Here is a 19,163-nt window from a genome sequence, read left to right on the forward strand (position 1 = left end):
CAGAGAATCTCTGCGTGTGCTGCGACTGGCCTCAGACATATAGCCTCCGGTTACTCAGCACTAAAAAAATAGCTGGTAAACAGCATTTCAGATATTTTTTTCAATAACAAGAAAATCTTGAGATAACTGAAATATTGGAGTATTTTGCAAAGACAGAAGATGCATAGGTTACCCTTTTGAACTTTAAAAACTAAAACAGCTTTTAAAAAAATAATTGCAAGCACTGTGGTTTTGCATGAAGGAAAGAAATGTTACTTGTCATATCTTAATAACATTTCCACTGGTATGGCATGAGTAACCTTGTGATTTGTATTTTAATGTAGCAGGATGTTGACTCACCCTGGGAAAACTAACTAAAGATACTGTTAAAAAAAAAAACATTATATCAAGAAATTTTTTTTTTTTATTATTATCCATTATGTAATTTTACATCATTTCAACAAGCAAATTAAGAAAATATATTTACAATAATTTTCCAAAGTTAGGTGTTGGTAAGCTTTTTAAATATTTTTTTAAGAAATCTGTTGTATAAATCAAGGCTGCATTTATTTGATCAAAAATACAGTAAAAAAAAAGCAATATAGTAAAAGCAATATACTGTAGTAATTTACAGTCTTCAGTGTCACATGATCCTTCAGAAATCATTCCTATATGTTTATTTGTTGCTTAGAAAACATTTCTTTATAATAAAACTGAAGTCAGTTGTGCTGCTTATTATTTTTGTTGAAAACGTGATACTTTATTTTTTGAGGATTCTTTGATGAAAAGTAAAAAAAAAACATTTATTTGAAATACAAATCTTGTGTATCATTATAAATATGTTTGCTGTCACCTCAGATCATTATAATGCATCCAGCTGAATAAAAGTGTTAAATTCTTTCCAAAAAAATGGTTACTGCCCTCAAACTTTGAACCTAAGTTAATTTGCTCTAATTAGAACACAGCTTATGACTTCCACAGTTTATTTTAGGTGCGAGGTCCTGGCAAGTTCCTGATATCACTGTTCTGCATGAGCTGAAAGTAGAACTGCACAATCTCTTCATAGTTCTGGATGGAGATTCTCTCATTCACACCATGAAATCTAAAGGGAAGAATAAGCTGTTTAATATTTTGTTATTTTTACAGTACATGAGGCCAGTATGTCAGCATTCAGCATTTCTGTGTGTCCTACCTCGCAGAATCTCCAGGTTTGTATCATGATGGGGCAAAACGATAAATGTCTGGAGACAGTTCTGTGTAGTGACGGCTGTCAGTGTTCCCCACGCAGACACCTGTGAGAGGAAATCATAGAGCTGCTTTGTTGACAAGACTAAGAGTGGGAGAAGCTCATCATGGGTCAATGAAGTATATAAGGGCCACTTAAACCCCTTGAGCTCTTACTAGAGAGAGCAAACATGCAGTATTTAATGGCACAATGCTGAAAGCCTTACCAGGAGATACAGTGACCTCAGGAAAAATGTCATGCACTGTTTTCTTTATGATCTGGTAGCCGAATGTATCCTCATCATAGGAGCTGATGGGCAGCGGGTCGAATCCACTGACAAACTCTACCTTCACGTGCTCATCTGATATAGTGGATTCAATCAGCTTTAGGACCTAGAAAGGAAATAGGAAATCAATCAATGAACTTTTTGCTTTGGTAAAATGTAAGACTTTTTGTATGTAAGTTTGAAAATCTGCCACTCACACTGAATATATTTGAAGTAACCAACAGCAACATCCTATCAACATAATATTTGCCTAATTAATTCTGACTGCTGCTCTTGACTTTTCAATAAATATTTCTATTCTTTTTCTATTTATTTATTTATCGGTAAATATCAACAGTATACAATTTGAAACCAACATTATATAAAACGAGATGGGTATAATACTACTTAAAACATTAAACAAAAATGATAAACAAAGAAAAAGAAAAAACTTGAGGCAACTAATAATACCAGACCTCTCTCCCCGACTTCACTTCCTGTCAACTTTAAACTGTCCTATCATTCTAAAGTCAAAAAAAAAAAAAAAACACCAAAGGAAGAAATATAAAACCATCTCAATAAATTAGAATGTCATGGAAAAGTTCATTTATTTCAATAATTCAACTCAAATTGTTAAACTTAAATAAATTCAGTGCACACAGACTGAAGTAGTTTAAGTCTTTGGTTCTTTTAATTGTGATGATTTTGGCTTACATTTAACAAAAACCCACCAATTCAGAATATGACAAATTAGAATATGGTGACATGCCAATCAGTTAATCAACTCAAAACACCTGCAAAGGTTTCCTGAACCTTCAAAATGATCTCTCAGTTTGGTTCACTAGGCTACACACTCATCGGGAAGACTGATCTGACAGTTGTCCAGAAGACACATTGACACCCTTCACAAGGAGGGTAACCCACAAACATTCATTGCCAAAGAATCTGGCTGTTCACAGAGTGCTGTATCCAAGCATGTTAACAGAAAGTTGAGTTGAAGGAAAAAGTGTGGAAGAAAAAGATGCAAAACCAATGAAGAGAATTGTAGCCTTATGAGGATTGTCAAGCAAAATCGATTCAAGAATTTCATTTAGTCAGTTTTGTATTTCATTTGGAAACCAAGGGCTTAGAGTCTGGAGGAAGGGTGGAGAAGCTCATAGCCCAAGTTACTTGAAGTCCAGTGCTGAGTTTCCACAGTCTGTGATGATTTGGGGTATAATGTCATCTGCTGGTGTTGGTCCATTGTGTTTTTTGAAAACCAAGTAACTGCACCAGTTTACCAATAAATTTTGGAGCTTCCTTCTGCTTACCAGCTTATTGAAGATGCTGATTTCATTTTCTAGCAGGATTTGGAACCTGCCCACACTGCCAAAATCACCAAAAGTTGGTTAAATGACCATGGTGTTGGTGTGCTCAACCCCAGAGATAATCTATGGGCTATTGTCAAGAGGAAAAAGAGAAACAAGAGACCAAATAATGCAGATGAGCTGAAGGCCACTGTCAAAGAAACCTGGGCTTCCAGACGACTTCAGCAGTGCCACAAACTGATCACCTCCATGCCATGCTGAATTGAGGGAGTAATTAAAGGAGAAGGAGCCCCTACCAAGTATTGAGTACATGTACAGTAAATGAACATAGTTTGCAGAAAGCCAACAAGTCACTAAAAAAAAATGTTTTATTGGTCTTATGAAGTATTCTAATTTGTTGAGATAATGAATTGGTGGGATTTTGTTAAATATGAGCCAAAATCATCACAATTAAAAGAACCAAAGACTTAAACTACTTCAGTCTGTGTGCATTGAATTTATTTAATACACGACTTTCACATTTTGAGTTGAATTACTAAAATGAACTTTTCCACAATATTCTAATTTATTGAGATGCACCTGTAGATAATTTAAATAAATACATTTACAATAATCATTCATTTTTCTAAACATGTAAGATGACTTAACTCTTAATAGTTTTTATTGTTCAGAGAGTGGAGAGCCTGGCTTCAGAAGAACATAAAATAGATGTTATCAGTATATTTCTGTAACTGTAGGTTTAACTAAGGGTTGGGCTCAAGCTTAAACCTTTGTTACCTTCCAAGCACTGGTTTTCTTTAGGTAAAGCAAATATTTTTACAAGTATGAACTAATTAAATGTGCTAATGCTGACCTCTCACCTCTTGCAGTGTTTGGGAAGAGTGAATGCGAAAATTGACAAAGGCCTCTGCATATGCTGGCATTACATTGATCTGTCAGAGAGAGAGAGAGAGAGAGAGAGAGAGAGAGAGAGAGAGAGAGAGAGAGAGAGGCGGGAGTGAACAGTTGGATCTTCATTAATGCTAAGAGTTACAGTATTTTATGTGAATATATGTATAAACAGAAAATAACTGATGTGAATGGCAGCCCACCTTAACACCAGAGTTAAACATTGTGACAGCAGTTGTTGTCCTCACAAATGCATTTGTGTCTGGCTGTTCTTCCAAAACCCTGCACATGTAATTGGAAAGTACCACGGATTAAAGCATGTACTCATTAGTTACTGTAGTGAGAAAAAAACACCGCCTACCTGCTGAGCAGTGAAGAGAAGAGCCACAGATTAGACATGACCATTCTGTATGGCCAGCCAAACTAGAAGGCAAAAGAGAACGTATTAACCTATTTATTATTTGTAGGAGTGTCATAAGCATTTTATAGCATGTTTGTTTTATTACCTTATGTGCCAGATGCTCAAATGTGGCACGCTCTGGACCATGACCAAAAAGATTGGGCATCCGGTTCTTCTCCAGCCTGGGTCATTTTTAACCAAAACACAAAGAATTACCTAGATAATTACTTTATGAAGGATTTATTTATTTATTATTTTATGCATTTGTTTAAAATATTTATTTTATTTCTCATCCAAAAACATCAACAAAATACATTTAGAAAAATTAAACATTATACAAAAATGGGCATGAAATGACTTCAAAATCAGATACAAAGAAAAAGAAAAATGCAAGGCAGAATGAATAATTCATAAAACAAAATGTATAAAACTAATTTTACTATTTCTTTAGTAAAATTAGCTTGTTTATTTAGATAGTGGAGAGCCTGGCTTCATTTAAAAAGACCATATGTTTTAAATAGTAAATTTGCATTTATGAATATGAAATTCAATCAGAATTATAAAAATATTAATTTTAATTTTAATTATAAAAACATGATATCATTACGAAAATCGGTACTTTACACCACAGACTAAACTAAATAAGCAGAATGGCAAAATAAATGCCAAGAAGGTTAATGGTATTTTACTTTATTACATGCTAGAATACAGTGCAATACAATTTTAAGAATAAGATTTTTTTTTTTTTTTTACATAAATGTGCCTGATGGACATTGATTATGGCTTTTGCATTGGGTTTATTCCATTCTGTCTTGTTTTTTTTAAATGCAAGATCATGTCAACTAAGAACGGACCCATTGGAGGTGCAAAAAAATATTTAAATTAAGATCGTATTCACAGTTTTCATATTATAGTAAAAAAAAAATATATATATATATATATATATTGCCTTGCTACTGCTGAAGCCAAGATGCCGATGCTGCTTTCTCTGGGAGGCATGGACGAATGTCCTGGAGCACTGCTGACACTCAGCTTCACTGTGGCCTGACCTTTCTCACTCACACCAATTCTACAAATACACACAAAATTACACACTAGGTCAACATCTAAAAGATCATATTAATGCAGTAAAACGAAGGTCTCACAGGGCACCAGGTCCGATCAGGCCATCTACCACACCATCCATGATCGTGAGACCTTCATCTAAAACATACAGAAGCTTCACCCCACGACTCTTCAGGAGCTTCACGATATTCACAGCACCTTGTGGGCCACTGATCTGAGAAAACCAAATTAACAGCTGGATTAACACAAGCTTTCTGCTGGGATATTAGCAGATAAACTATGATTAGAAGAGGGATGGACCTCCTCATCATGACCCAAGCCAATGTAGAAGCTTCTCCGAGGAGTGTAACCTCGTTCCAGCAGGTATTCCAACGCCTGAAGGATCCCCTTCAAAACACACATCTCTACAGTTAGCATCAGGTTGGACTGAACAGATGTGAAGACGATGCAGTGCTGATTCACTGTACCATCACAGACTGTTTATTGTCAATGGTTCCTCGTCCATAAATGAAGCCATTGATCTCTTGAGCAGAAAAAGGAGGAGCATCCCACCCATCTGCCTCATCGGCCGGTACTACATCAATGTGTGCCAGCAGCATGTAGGGCTCCAGATCAGCCTTGCTTCCCGATACAGTCAACAGATGGCTGTAGCTTCCCACCATCTCATGCTGGACCACACTGGATGAGAAGACCTTTGGGAAGACTGAGAAAGGAACAGTTCAGTATTAACCTTTTACAAATAAAGCATGCAAAAATAATCCTTAAATCATCACTTTCTCACCTCTCCTCAGTAGCAGGTCAAACTCTTGCAGGGCAGTTGTGTTCTGTTCTGACTCTGAAAATGACACTGTGGGAATCTGAACTGCCACTGTGGGAGATCAAATGCAAAAAGAATAAAAGAAAACTAGACAATCAAAACAAGAACAAAAACAAGAAAATCTGACTATGTTTATATGTATGTCAATATTCCGATTAAGCATTTATTTTATTCAGTCAAAAGCTCAATAATTAGCAAATAAAAAAAAACTGTATTATATTTCACACAAATTCCTAAGGGCTCTACCTTATCAATATATCAGCAACAAAACTTTGCTGCAAAATTTGTTTACAATCGACTATATTTTGTACCATATTAGCAAGTAAAAGCCCTTTTGGAATAATTGTAAAAATGTCCATGCTTATGTATTTTTAAAAAAATCATAAGCATAAAAGATTACTTTTAAATAGTAAGTAATATTTCAAGATGAACACTCACTGTACTGACACATCTTAGGTTTACTTGATAATCTCTTTATAAATACAGGTGCATCTCAATAATTTAAAATGTCATAGAAAAGTTAATTTATTTCAGTAATTCAACTCAAATTGTGAAATTCGTGATAAAATCAGTGCACACAGACTGAAGTAGGTTAAGTCTTTGGTTCTTTTAATTGTGATGATTTTGGCTCACTTTTAACAAAAACCCACCAATTCACTATCTCAGCGAATTAGAATACTTCATAAGACCAATATATATATATATATATAAAAAAGTGAATTGTTGGCATTCTGGAAAGTATGTTCATTTACTGTACATGTACTCAATACTTGGTAGAGGCTCCTTCTCCTTTAATTACTCCCTCAATTCAGCATGGCATGGAGGTGATCAGTTTGTGGCACTGCTGAAGTCGTCTGGAAGCCCAGGTTTCTTTGACAGTGGCCTTCAGCTCATCTGCATTTTTTGGTCTCTAGTTTCTCATTTTCCTCTTGACAATACTCCATAGATTCTCTCTGGGGTTCAGCCAACACCATGGTCATTTAACCAACTTTTGGTGATTTTGGCAGTGTGGGCAGGTTCCATATCCTGCTAGAAAATGAAATCAGCATCTTCAAAAACTGGTCAACAGAAGGAAGCACGAAGTGCTCCAAAATTTATTGGTAAACTGGTGCAGTGACTTTGGTTTTCAAAAAACACAATGGACCAACACCAGCAGATGGACTTCAAGCAACTTGGGCTATGAGCTTCTACACCCTTTCCCAGACTCTAAGCCCTTGGTTTCCAAATGAAATACAAAACTTGCTCTCATCTGAAAAGAGGACTTTGGACCACTGGGCAACAGTCCAGTTCTTCTTCTCCTTAGCTCAGGTAAGATGCCTCTGACGTTGTCTGTGGTTCACCAAATTCATTGACACGTCTGTGTGTGGTGGCTCTTGATGCCTTGATCCCAGCCTTAGTCCATTCCTTTAGTCCAAGTTCACTCAAATTCTTGAATCGATTTTGCTTGACAATCCTCATAAGGCTACAGTTCTCTCGGTTGGTTGTGCATCTTTTTCTTCCACACTTTTTCCTTCAACTCAACTTTCTGTTAACATGCTTGGATACAGCACTCTGTGAACAGTCAGCTTCTTTGGCAATGAATGTTTGTGGTCCTCACCCTCCTTGTGAAGGGTGTCAATGTGTCTTCTGGACAACTGTCTGATCAGCAGTCTTCCCCATGATTGTGTAGCCTAGTGAACCAAACTGAGAGACCATTTTGAAGGCTCAGGAAACCTTTGCAGGTGTTTTGAGTTGATTCACTGATTGGCATGTCACCATATTCTAATTTGTTGAGATAGTGAATTGGTGGGTTTTTGTTAAATGTGAGCCAAAAAAATCACAATTAAAAGAACCAAAGACTCAAACTACTTCAGTCTGTGTGCACTGAATTTATTTAATACACAAGTTTTACATTTTGAGTTGAATTATTGAAATAAATGAACTTTTCCCACCTCATTATGATTTATTGAGAAGCACCTGTTTATTAGAAAAATCGTGTTAAAATGTATCAAATATTCAGTTCAATGTTTTTAGGAACATTTATTAGATCTCTCAGTTATCGTTGTATTTCTCCCCCAATCAATAAAAACAAGGCTGTAGGGTTAATACAGGCATGCAAGCTGTTTTACTCTGATTTCTTATAATCTGAACATTGACCCAAATAAGCAGTGGAGTATTGTAACTATAATAATACATCGTTACAGTTCTTAAGTGTTTTTTGGGAGTATCTATACTTTGAGGTTTTATATTTCAGCTAACTTTTACTTTTACTCAATTACATTTCCTAATTAAAATGTACACTTTTACTCCGATACATTTCCCTGAAGCATATTCATTACTTAGCTTACTACAAAAGTCGGAAAGTAGGTTTGATGAATCAGTGGTCTGGCGTCTGCAAGTTATTAGACTCCTAAACACACCTTTGCTCGTGCACGCACAAACGCGGATGATCAATTTCCCACTGAAGTCGAGTCAGGGGTGTACTGTGGGACACAGCATCGTCTGCGATAATATGGTAAGTTGTTGTAATGATGTGCTATCTGACATTATCAAGTATATCACCAAATCACACAGAGTGCACCCACGTGATTTATTAGTTTAATAAAACTCAAAATTCCAGGCATTCTAAACTGTAGACGGCAAAAATGCTTCTGTATCCTTTTTTTGTTTATAATTTAATATAGTTAACAATCTATATTACACAAAGTGTACAGTTTTTTGTTGTTGTTTTGTTTTGTTTTTTGCAAATGTCAGCATGAACAAATATAATAATCATTTTTATAAAAGTTCAGTAAAGAAATAAGTGACTTAGGGTTTAGACATAATATCGCTTGTTTTTAATCAATTTTGCTAAAGAAAAAGCTCCAAACAAACATCACAGCACTGTTTTGCGTCTCTAATCAATGGACGGTGTTTGCTTATTGAATGAAATGAATCAGCTTTCTGAACGAATAAGTTGAATAAATGATTCAGTGATTCACTCATTAACAGTCAAATGCTTTGTTTCTGAATGAAGCAGCCCTTTGAATGAATCGGTTGAATCTCAATGACTCGCTCATTAACAGTCACTTGTTGCCACCTACTGGTGGTTTAAATTTCACATTGTGACTTTTTTTTTAATCAGTAATCAACATTTTATGTTAAAAACAAAATATTATCCATCTGTAATTGCAGTTTAAATGAATCCGTGTTCTCTCTGAGATACATGAACTGTAAATATACATAAATGCTTTTTCAGATGCTGGAATTTTTTTGTTGAAAAGACACTAAAGTACAGATGAAGTGCTTCTTGTTCTTATCCAAAAATACAAAATGGATAAAAAAAAAAAAATAAAAAAAAAAAAGAGTTAAAACGTAACAAAATCTTGCTACTCCAGCGGTGTATGAATATATTTGCTCATTTTCCATTTTGCACTTGTACTTTTACTTACATAATATTTAAAATTGTGACTTCAACTTGTCATTTTCTGGTAAGATATCTGTACTTTTACTTGAGCATGGCTTTCAGGTGCTTTATACACCACTGCAAATAAGTTATGCCAATCAGGGCATTTCATTGAATATTTAAATTTTGCATTGTCTGAAAACAACTTTCTTTACTTATTTATTATTACTTTTCCCATTCAATTTATAAAGTATTTAAAATGTATAAACAAGTATAATTTTTATATAATTAGGCATTTCTTACCCTTGAAATTTTCCAGCAGCTGCTTTTTCTGTTCTGGACTTAAACTGGGATAAATTGTTGTTGCATTTTCCCATTGTCCAAGTTCTGTGTTCACTTTAAATGTAAACGCCCTACCGATCAAAACAGCAAATAAAATTAAAACTGGAAGCACAAGGATTAACAGCAGTATTCCAGAAAACTTCAAAATTGTCTTCTTATTGATTTTGGTCTTCATCTTTCAGAAGTTTAGGAGGAATTACATCTGCATGATCAGGGTTCACATTTTTTATAGCCTTATTGTTAACTGGTGATGCAACATAAGGCGCCTGGGCTGGTGTGGAGTCAATCACAAAGGTAAAAAGCAGTTGAGATTTTTTTTTTAACCACCTGCTGGGGTTTGAATAATCAGCAACAGATATTTAACAATATTATCAATCATTAAATATTGAAGTATTCCTCCTGGTGTTAATAAATTAATTTGCAAGTGTATCTTCATTAAGACAGAACAATCACAGGAGAACAATTTTTATTTACTTTAAATAAAACAAACAAAAAGTACACATTAAAAACCGCAAGATATCCCATGACTCATTAGTCCAACTGTATAAGACTGCAGGAGAAGAATGTGATTGTTTCTGTGGGAGTTCAAATCTCAAATAAACTGTATAAAATACACATCTATGGTAAAAGATCTATCAGAGAAAACACCATGCACAGGATCAGCCAACTACATATCTCATCAATTCGAGTTTAACATCCTATATGATCTTTGAAAGCAAGTGAATTCAGGTGTTCTGATGTAGCTCTCTTTAGGTTTCATTCAGTCCAATCACACGGTTTCCTCTGATACCGGTTTAAAAAGATAATCATCTGAAGGACACTTGGCCTGAGGTAAATTTGAATGAACCTTCTTTAGCATCCGTTTTACACACCTAAGCTGTAGTGTCAGTGGTTGATTAGTCCTCTGAGGTGAATATGAGAGCAGCTTCTTGCAGATCTTCAAGTAGATCAGTGAAAGTATTGGAAAGAGGCTCCTCCATGGATGCATAGATGAGGTACAGCATGCAGACCACCAGGAGGAAGACCATGATCTGAACCCACAGAGGCACCAGACGCTGCTGAATCTCCTGCCTCTCCAGTGTAGTGGGACTCAGTAGTGGCATTTCAGGGTATTTAAACTGCACAGGGCGGCCCGCTGCTCCCTTTATAGGCCGTCTCTTTGTAGCACTGCAGGCAGAACAAGAAGTCCTTAGAACTAATTTACAATGGTGAATTGAAATTTAGGCATGCAAGTCCATAGTTTGTGAACAATGGTAGTATTTAGTTACGAGTGAAGTATGACAGGTGTTACTCACTAGATGCCAGTGGGGGTTCTGGCAGTGTCAGGAAACATCTCTGAAAGAACATCCGTCACAGGTTCCTAATGGCCAGAAGAAACCAATCAAAACAGACGGAATAAGAAGATATACTTTAAATGTGTGGTCTACAAATAAACAAGGAAGACAATTTAGAGTGAAACAGACACCACCAAAATATTAATAATAATTGAGGGAGGATGGAGTGAAAAAGTATAGAGAAACACCAGCCGAGACTCATGACAAGCAGATTTGGAAGTCATGTGAAAAACACAAATCACAGTCCATGAGTGATAAGATACATTTTAAGGTGAATGTCACATGCTCCTTTAGAAATCATACGGATATGCTGATTAGCAATACTGAAACCCTGATACTTTTATTTATTTTGTTTGATTCATCTTGAATGAGTTACTCTTTCCAAAACAAAGTCTTACTGACCCTAAACATTTGAATGATATTTGAGAATTATATTTTCATGACAATAAAGTATATTTCATCAGATTCTCAAAAATAAAAGTTATATATGTGTGTGTGTGTGTATATATATATACACACACACACATACATATACATTATATATATATATATATATATATATATATATATATATATATATATATATATATATATATATATATATACACGCATATACAGTACAGACCAAAAGTTTGGACACACCTTCTCATTCAAAGAGTTTTCTTTATTTTCATGACTATGAAAATTGTAGATTCACTCTGAAGGCATCAAAACTATGAATTAACACATGTGGAATTATATACATAACAAAAAAGTGTGAAACAACTGAAAATGTCATATTCTAGGTTCTTCAAAGTAGCCACCTTTTGCGAGAGAGAGAGAGGGCGGTAAAACGATTAATCAAATCCAAAACAAAAGTTTGGATTTGATTTTTGCAAAAAAAAAAACAATACCTTTTTACATAAAATAAGGAAGAGAGGAATACAAAAAAAAACATCTCTCTCAAATTAAAAAGATGCATTTTCCTGACATTTTCCTTTGAACATTTCACTGTGAGTACAGCTCTTTCATCTAAAAAGCCAGTGCAATAAAGGGAGAAAAGGAAGAAACTAAAGAGAACTCCGAAGTATTTCCCAAAGTACAGAGGGAGTGTGAAAGCCCATTAGATGTCTGGCAATGCAGCATGTCTGCTGAATTAAACATCCACCGAAAGAGTGAGGACAAACGAAGAGGCAGACCCTGAGGAGAGAAGAGGAAGGCTGAGGGGGGAAAAGCAGTTACTGTGACTGTTAGTTTCTGATGGGATGATGGAGATGTTAAACAAAGAGATCTGCCAGTCATGGTGTCTTTATCCAGTCTCATGAAGTCCTGATGAGAAAACCAGAGCTTTTGTTAGATTTGTTGAAGGATGCTATTAAAGCAAACATATCTGTAGACACACACCCGCAGGACCCTGCTGTCCACCGTCTGCTTGCTTCCCGAACCAGATCGCCTCTCAATCTCTGTTTGTTTTGACTGAGGACTAAATCTGGTCTCAATCTGTTGAAAAAATACAATCCCACAGCAATAATAAACACCCAAGACTCACATAACTTACACTTACCACTGACAATCATTCTAAAATGATTGAGATTCTCAGTTTAAACACACACACACTCCCCTCTTCCACCATCTGAGTGATGCTGAAAGATCTGTACGGGGACCCGCTTTGACTCAAAGATTCATTCTGGATGGCTTCTGAAGACTTGTGCTGAATCTTTCCCTGCAAGTGAACTAAACTGAATAAGCAGAACTGAAAAGCATTATGATATCTTGAATAGTCAATCAGTTGCTGCACCAAAAGCCCACAATCCTTCAGTACAATGGAATCCAATGATTTCTATAAACTGAAAAGTGCAAAATATTCAAAATTGTTCACACCACAAAACAATCTGTGGAAGAAACAGAATTACAGTGCTGTTGACCTCTTTATCCCCTGCAGAAAAGCATCCCTGTGCCAAAAGGAAATGTTCATACTGTACATTTATGAATCCAGCTGAGGGCACAAAGCAGCGTGGGTAAAAATCTCTGCTCTGACTAACCGTCCCTGTCTGTGGATGTAAAAATTGCAGTATGACATTCATCGCAATTTAATGTCATATCAATTTTAACCACAGAGTGGTACCATTGTTCATCCTACTGAAAAACAGAGACATTAAAACTGCATCATCAATTTTTATATGTTAAATACTTTCTCCTGCCCAGCTTAATAAGCAGAAACAACTTCTTATAGGGTGTCTCTGTAGGTTGAAACAATGAGGCTAAACACTGTTCTGCTTGTAGAGCTTGCCTCTCTTTGGTGTGTGGGTGCAATTAGGTTAGATGCAAGCTGCAGACATTTTATAAAGCCCATACAAAATACCTGCAAAGAGGAAATAAAAAAGGAAAATGGCTCAAAATTGACATTGAGCTAAAGCTACTTTAACAATTATGACAAAAATAGCAATTTATGACTTTTCTACTTAGGTGCACAGCACCAACTGCTCAGTTTGTTTAAAGGCTATCGGCAGGATTTGTCAAGTCAAAATTAAGGCTTTTTAAGACCCTTTAGAAATCTGCACTAAAAACAATCCTGTCCATTCAGAACAAACTGACATAACCTCAAAACAAATAATTAAGAAACTCTCTCAAATGTTAGAATCTTTTGCTTAATTAAAAAGACTGCGACACACATTTAATGAGGACTTCATACTGCTAATCAGTAAGACAGGTTAACTGCAAATGTAAAATACTAAAGACATGTTTTATTCACTGTGTATTAAAATGGTTTGTGTTAATACAAAGTCACCACAATGTGCATGGATGGACTATCCATTACATGCATTTATAAAATAGATAATTTGATTTTCAATTTCATGCCATTTTAAGACTTATAGCCTCATATTATAGAACGTAATTTAAGATTAGGAACCTTGATGTATCCTTAGCAGGCCAACACAGCAGCATTGGCTCTTTAGGGCAGGATTATTTTGTTTGTCATTATCACAGCACTATGTGATGCTAGAGGCACTAAAATTACACACTTCAGCTTTAAACTCATTATACCACCAAATCAGCTTGAGTTACCATCAAGAGCTTCTATGATGCATCAAAAGTGTCCGTCCCACATACATAATTTATGAAGTTACACAACAAAACTGACAGACAGCTGGTTGTTTGACCTCTTTACAAGCAACAACTTCTGCTCATGTTAATGATCAACATACACTCATTGCAGAACAAGCAGTGGAGATAATGGATGAATAATGTTTAAGTCTCGGGGGGGTGGGTTGAGGTGCATGTAAAGGCACTTACTCTGCTTGCCGTTTTGCTGGTCTCAGTTCGGGCCATCGTATCAGACCGAAGCTGCTCTGACTCTAAAGAACCATGTAAAACACATGTATAACCAGCAACAACAGTAATATACAGCCTTTAAATGAAACGGACAATAAAATGTCTATAACTTAGTGATGACCACAAGACATCCAGTCTTCAGAAGTTAGTTTAGATCATTTTAGATCCACTTCTTTAGTTACCATCGAAACAGCACATCCTATAGGAGGTTGTAAACCACTCTAATTGGAGTCAGGTGAACTCAAACAAGCCTTATCATTCATAGTTTTGTTATTAATGGCTCAGTCATTCAGGCAACCCAAAGACTATTCAGGAGTCAATGCTGCTCCTTACCGGAGGAGTCCTTGTCCTCCTCTTCCTCCCTCCCATCCTCTTCCTCATTGTCTGAGTAGAGGCCTGCATCCCTCGTGCCATTGACCCTGTGCTGGGAGGCCTGTGCTGAAGAATCCATCAGCCTTTTCAGCTTCTTTTCATATAAAGCTCTAGTAGAAGCTGCTCAAAACATACACACAGACACCATAAGAACATGTTAAATTTATTGCATTTTCAGTTTTGGAAGGAAAGGACTGTGACACAAACAGACTAACCTACAATGGGTCCAGCTTTGACTCCATACTGGAGCAGTTTGGCTTTTAGCTGATCATCAGTCAGTAAGCCCAGGTCTACCATTTCTGCTTTCTCTTCCTTTTCGGCCTGTACAGTGAAATACACACAACAAACAATTTAATAAACAAATCCTGTCGAGGCAGTGAAATTACAGTGATTCATCATGGTGGAGTGAGGAATCAGCACATTTTAGCATAATCTAATAAACATATGCTGACACTAGCTTGCCAAAGGGTGAACCTCGGCTCACGCAATCCTCAACAGACTCTTGTTTTGAGGCTTCTCGCCTTTGCATCTTGCACCAATACGTTCTGAAAAGGGGTCACATCCAATATTAGCTGCTGTTGCAGTTTCCCAACCAACCTCAGGCTGAAGAAACTTCTTCACTTTTTAGCAGAATTGAGCAAAAACGCTTTGCACAAAATAAAAGATAGCGATTAAGTAAAGTTTGAGTCCAGATGGAAAGTTAACACAATTGTGACAAATTGAGAAAAAGTATAGAACAACTGAAAAAAAAAAAAGAATAATGCTGGACAAATATTTGAGGTTTGCATTATGTAAAAATATTTAGCAGTGCTAATGGCTCAGAACAGATGGCATTTATCTGAGCCATTTCATCCTAACATTTAGTCAAAAATCCCTTTAGGACTTTGTTCCTCAAACTTACAGGCAGCAGACCACTCCAACTATAAAACTAATTGCAGAAAACCTAATAGTCTCATTTGCTAATAGAGTTTACTGATCCTGCCTTGAGCCTCCAATAATATCCATCATTTTTCTAACAAAATAAAAACACAATTCTAAACAGCAGTTTGGAATGAACTAGAATGCTACTTTCAGATAATGAGCCTAAATAAGCCGACTGTTAGCCAAGTTAAGCCAAACATTTACATACACTGACGCATAACGGAGTCACATAAATCAGAAACTTAAAAACAATCTATATATGTATAATATATATGCACATACACAGTACATTTAAAAAATAGATATATTTTTTGTATTGTTTATACACTAGTATAGTATTTTCGGTTTACCTTTTCATTTATAAATCTTAGTAATTTTATAGTTTATACAATTTATTTTTATTCCAGTTTTAGATTTTTTTGTGATTTTAGTGCTTTAGTTATTAATACTAGAATATTTAATATATAATATTTAATACTAAAAAAGCTTGGTTTTCATTTCCAATAGCAATCATGGTGTGCATGCACTGTCAATCCACAAAATCATAATCAATTTAAACGATACGCAGGTGCTTACATGTTTCTACAATTGCTCACCCTTCTAAAAGTTCCTATAATTTCCTATCATTTCCTATCATAACTGTCTACGGTAAATCTGCACCAGTAACACACAGATTCAAAAGTACTAGCTTTAATGCAAAATATAAAATAGAAATGGCCAACTCATGAATCTGGCAAAGACCTGCTACTTTCTAGTGCAACACCACTTTGGTCATCGCACATTAAACACGTCTAATCATAAACTGAGAATTTGACACCCAAGTCTAAAATGGCTATGACTCAGATTCCCCAGCCCCCATTGAGGGCCCCCTGACCCACACACACACACACACACACCTGCAGTGGTCTCACACACTGCCAGCGAGTGTGTGAGACAGCTGGAGCTCAATTCCACAACTCTAAGAAATCATGTTTCACTCTCAAGGAAGAAAAAAAAAACCATTTTGACAGAGCAGTCTTTGATGTTTTGAGAAGCATGCGTGCTTTATCTGTATTTCACTGCAGTTGGGAGCTGACAGGCAATAACCCACAAACTTCTCAACAGCTTGAAAGCAAAGAACATATGGGTCTGAATATTCACAGCATAAATCAAATCTATTTCAATCACGCCACCTTGTGTCAAGCTGTTGGACAGACAAGTGCGGATATGGAAAGATTTTTGGGGAATCCTTCAAAATCAGTCTGCAAGACGTGAAAACCCGTCAATCACAGAAAGACTTTTAATAACGTGACCTCTACAGCTGCTACACCAGCGTCTTTCTTTAACTCACGCTGCCACTGAGATGATCCTCCTCTTCGTCGCTAGAGAAATCCGTGGTGTTTGTCCTCACGTGTTTGAGATAAAGCTCGACATAAGCGTGTTTCTTGCTCTCCGGTGGGGGCAGATCCACATTATGCGCCATGAGCTCCGACTTGAGCCTCTCTTTAGAGAAAAGAGCGGGGTCTTCCACAAACACTGGCATGTCAGGTGTGGAAAACTAATGCATCTGAAAACACAGGGCCTGAGGAAAATGATTTCCGATGCTCGGTGAACGAAACGTCGGCTTTGTTTTCCAGAAGACTGTCTAAGTAACGTTAGTAAGCTCGCTCGGTTTTGAGTGTCCCAAAGCCGTGTCAGCAGCACCAACAGCTGTTCACAGGGGTCTGTCTCTCTATATGTTCACAGAAACGCCTTTCGGTTCATTCATGTGGCCGTGGAAAATACCACAGACAACATTTTACAAGTTTAAATCCGCAGAGAAGACACGGGGAACTATATACGCGGATATTAAGTCATATTTAAGGTGAATAACTCGTGTAGGATGCATGTGTTAAATATAAGTCTACGTTAGTGTTTGGTAATGTAACTCCAGTTAATGTTTTAGCGAGAAAACGAGTGGCTTGTTTAATGTGAATTAATTAATAAACTCGATCATATTTACAAACTCACCTTGTTAGAAGCTGTTGTGAGATTTACCAAAGAACAATATAGTGCTTTAAACAAGCCTTAACGAGGCCGCTTTACTCACGCGACGTCCTCTGGTGATTACTGACAACGTCACGGGTTGAGTGTTTTCCCGCCATTTCTTCAATTAAATTTGAACTGCAAAAAAAAAAATAGTTTTATTGTCAGTGTTTATGTATTTTAACCATACAATTGATTTCAGTTTTATATGTAAAGTGATAATGACCTGCTTACTGCACTGCATCATTCTTTTCACTGGACTGCATACATACTGCATGCCAAAAAATAAGTAGGCTAATGTTACATTAAATTAAATTAAATGACTGATTTGAAATTATTGACCACAAGGTTGTGGTGGCCTTCTGTTCCGCACTGGTGGGCGACACGTGAAGTCCATAATATAAATTATATAAATTATTTTATATATTTAATTATTATTATTATTATTGTATCATTGTGTGTGTGTGTGTGTATAAAAAAATTAATCTTTTTTTTTTAACTTTATTTTAGCATAAGATGTGTACATTACATTAGCATAAAGCTCAGTAAAAAAGGCTATTGTCTAAGCTTGCGTTATTGAAACAAAATCTGACAGTCTTATTTATTTTGTTATTTTTATTTATTTATTTATTTAAACATAAACAACAACATGTGGCTCACATGAGATCACAGAGTGCTGCAGGGATATGTTGGAGATGTTTTTATAGGCCAAAACCTGGAAAAGCTTTCCATCGTGTTCCATCATCCTGAAGTCAGGGTTGAAATGTTTTTTTTTTTTTTTAACACAAGCTCACTATATTTTCACATTTTATAGCATAAAATACATCAGTGAAGCCACTTAACAAAAAATAAGAAAAAGCTTTTACTTGTTGTCAATTGTCAGTTTTCAGAAGATTAATGATAATTGCGTTAAAGTCATGTGACCTTAGTATAGCTTGTTTAAAAACCTAAAAGTATTATTAATTTGGGATGATTACCATGATGAACAAAACATGTAAGAATCATAAACGTTTTTTTTTTTTTTATCACAGAACTTATTTTCTGCTGTAATCCAAAAGCCAATGGAACATTTTTTTTACAGAAACTTCTGGGTTGGCCAGGGTTGGTATTTTTACATCATCACTGCAGCACTCATTAGACAATGATCTAATCATGAAAATTCACTGATCTAATGGACAAAATCAACTCCCGTTCAACATTTTTGTTTGTTCCAGTAGCTGTTTCACTCAAATATATGTCATAATAGGAATGAAAACAATTATCACAATCCATTTCATGTCAATCTTCAAAAGGACCTCTGGTATCTTGCCATGGTGAAATCCCCAGTTTATTGGTCATATAAAATTATTTAACCATTCATTGCTACAATAAGAATTCCAGAGATCCACATAAGAACAAAGTTCAGAAACAACATACATTCATGTAATGGCATCCTATAGTTTCTCCTAATGGCAAGGGGAAATTTTGAATAATAGAATATATATTTTACTATATTTTACAGATAAAAGGCAAATTATCAAAACTGCCTCTCAACAAACTGCAAATAATTTTCATATTCCTCACACACT

At 35.9% G+C, this 19,163-nt stretch overlaps 2 protein-coding genes across 12 annotated transcripts in view; both read right to left on the reverse strand.

The window, feature by feature from the left end:
• LOC132118065 (N-fatty-acyl-amino acid synthase/hydrolase PM20D1.1-like) overlaps positions 1-9,975 on the reverse strand; it is a 324,185-nt gene extending 314,210 nt beyond the window's left edge. Inside the window, 13 exon segments of the mRNA XM_059527578.1 lie at positions 959-1,081; positions 1,172-1,271; positions 1,431-1,596; positions 3,637-3,708; positions 3,868-3,946; positions 4,026-4,087; positions 4,171-4,246; positions 5,014-5,133; positions 5,210-5,343; positions 5,430-5,516; positions 5,597-5,832; positions 5,911-5,997; positions 9,614-9,975. Coding sequence (XP_059383561.1) covers positions 967-1,081; positions 1,172-1,271; positions 1,431-1,596; positions 3,637-3,708; positions 3,868-3,946; positions 4,026-4,087; positions 4,171-4,246; positions 5,014-5,133; positions 5,210-5,343; positions 5,430-5,516; positions 5,597-5,832; positions 5,911-5,997; positions 9,614-9,827 — 1,548 coding nt within the window. The 5' untranslated portion in view covers positions 9,828-9,975 and the 3' untranslated portion in view covers positions 959-966.
• A 126-nt stretch (positions 9,976-10,101) lies between these two features.
• lemd1 (LEM domain containing 1) lies at positions 10,102-17,712 on the reverse strand. 11 transcript variants are annotated; one of them, XM_059527572.1, is made up of 10 exons: positions 17,581-17,712; positions 14,886-14,991; positions 14,632-14,790; positions 14,260-14,321; positions 12,948-13,016; positions 12,581-12,688; positions 12,370-12,459; positions 12,208-12,294; positions 10,948-11,012; positions 10,102-10,819 (listed from the first exon to the last, which is right to left on the reverse strand). In XM_059527572.1, exons 2-10 carry the CDS (start codon positions 14,965-14,967, stop codon positions 10,549-10,551), a joined length of 993 nt encoding a protein of 330 aa, XP_059383555.1. In that variant the 5' UTR covers positions 14,968-14,991; positions 17,581-17,712; the 3' UTR covers positions 10,102-10,548. The 11 variants fall into 11 exon arrangements, with proteins under 11 accessions (XP_059383555.1, XP_059383549.1, XP_059383550.1 ...); XM_059527566.1 differs by lacking the exon at positions 17,581-17,712 and adding an exon at positions 16,922-17,380 and having other exon boundaries at positions 12,379-12,465; positions 12,587-12,688; XM_059527567.1 differs by lacking the exon at positions 17,581-17,712 and adding an exon at positions 16,922-17,375 and having other exon boundaries at positions 10,948-11,008; positions 12,204-12,294; positions 12,379-12,459.
• Between the last annotated feature and the right edge of the window lie 1,451 nt (positions 17,713-19,163).

Source organism: Carassius carassius, chromosome 37 (assembly GCF_963082965.1).
Source record: "Carassius carassius chromosome 37, fCarCar2.1, whole genome shotgun sequence".
In the NCBI taxonomy this organism is placed as follows: Eukaryota; Metazoa; Chordata; class Actinopteri; order Cypriniformes; family Cyprinidae; genus Carassius; species Carassius carassius.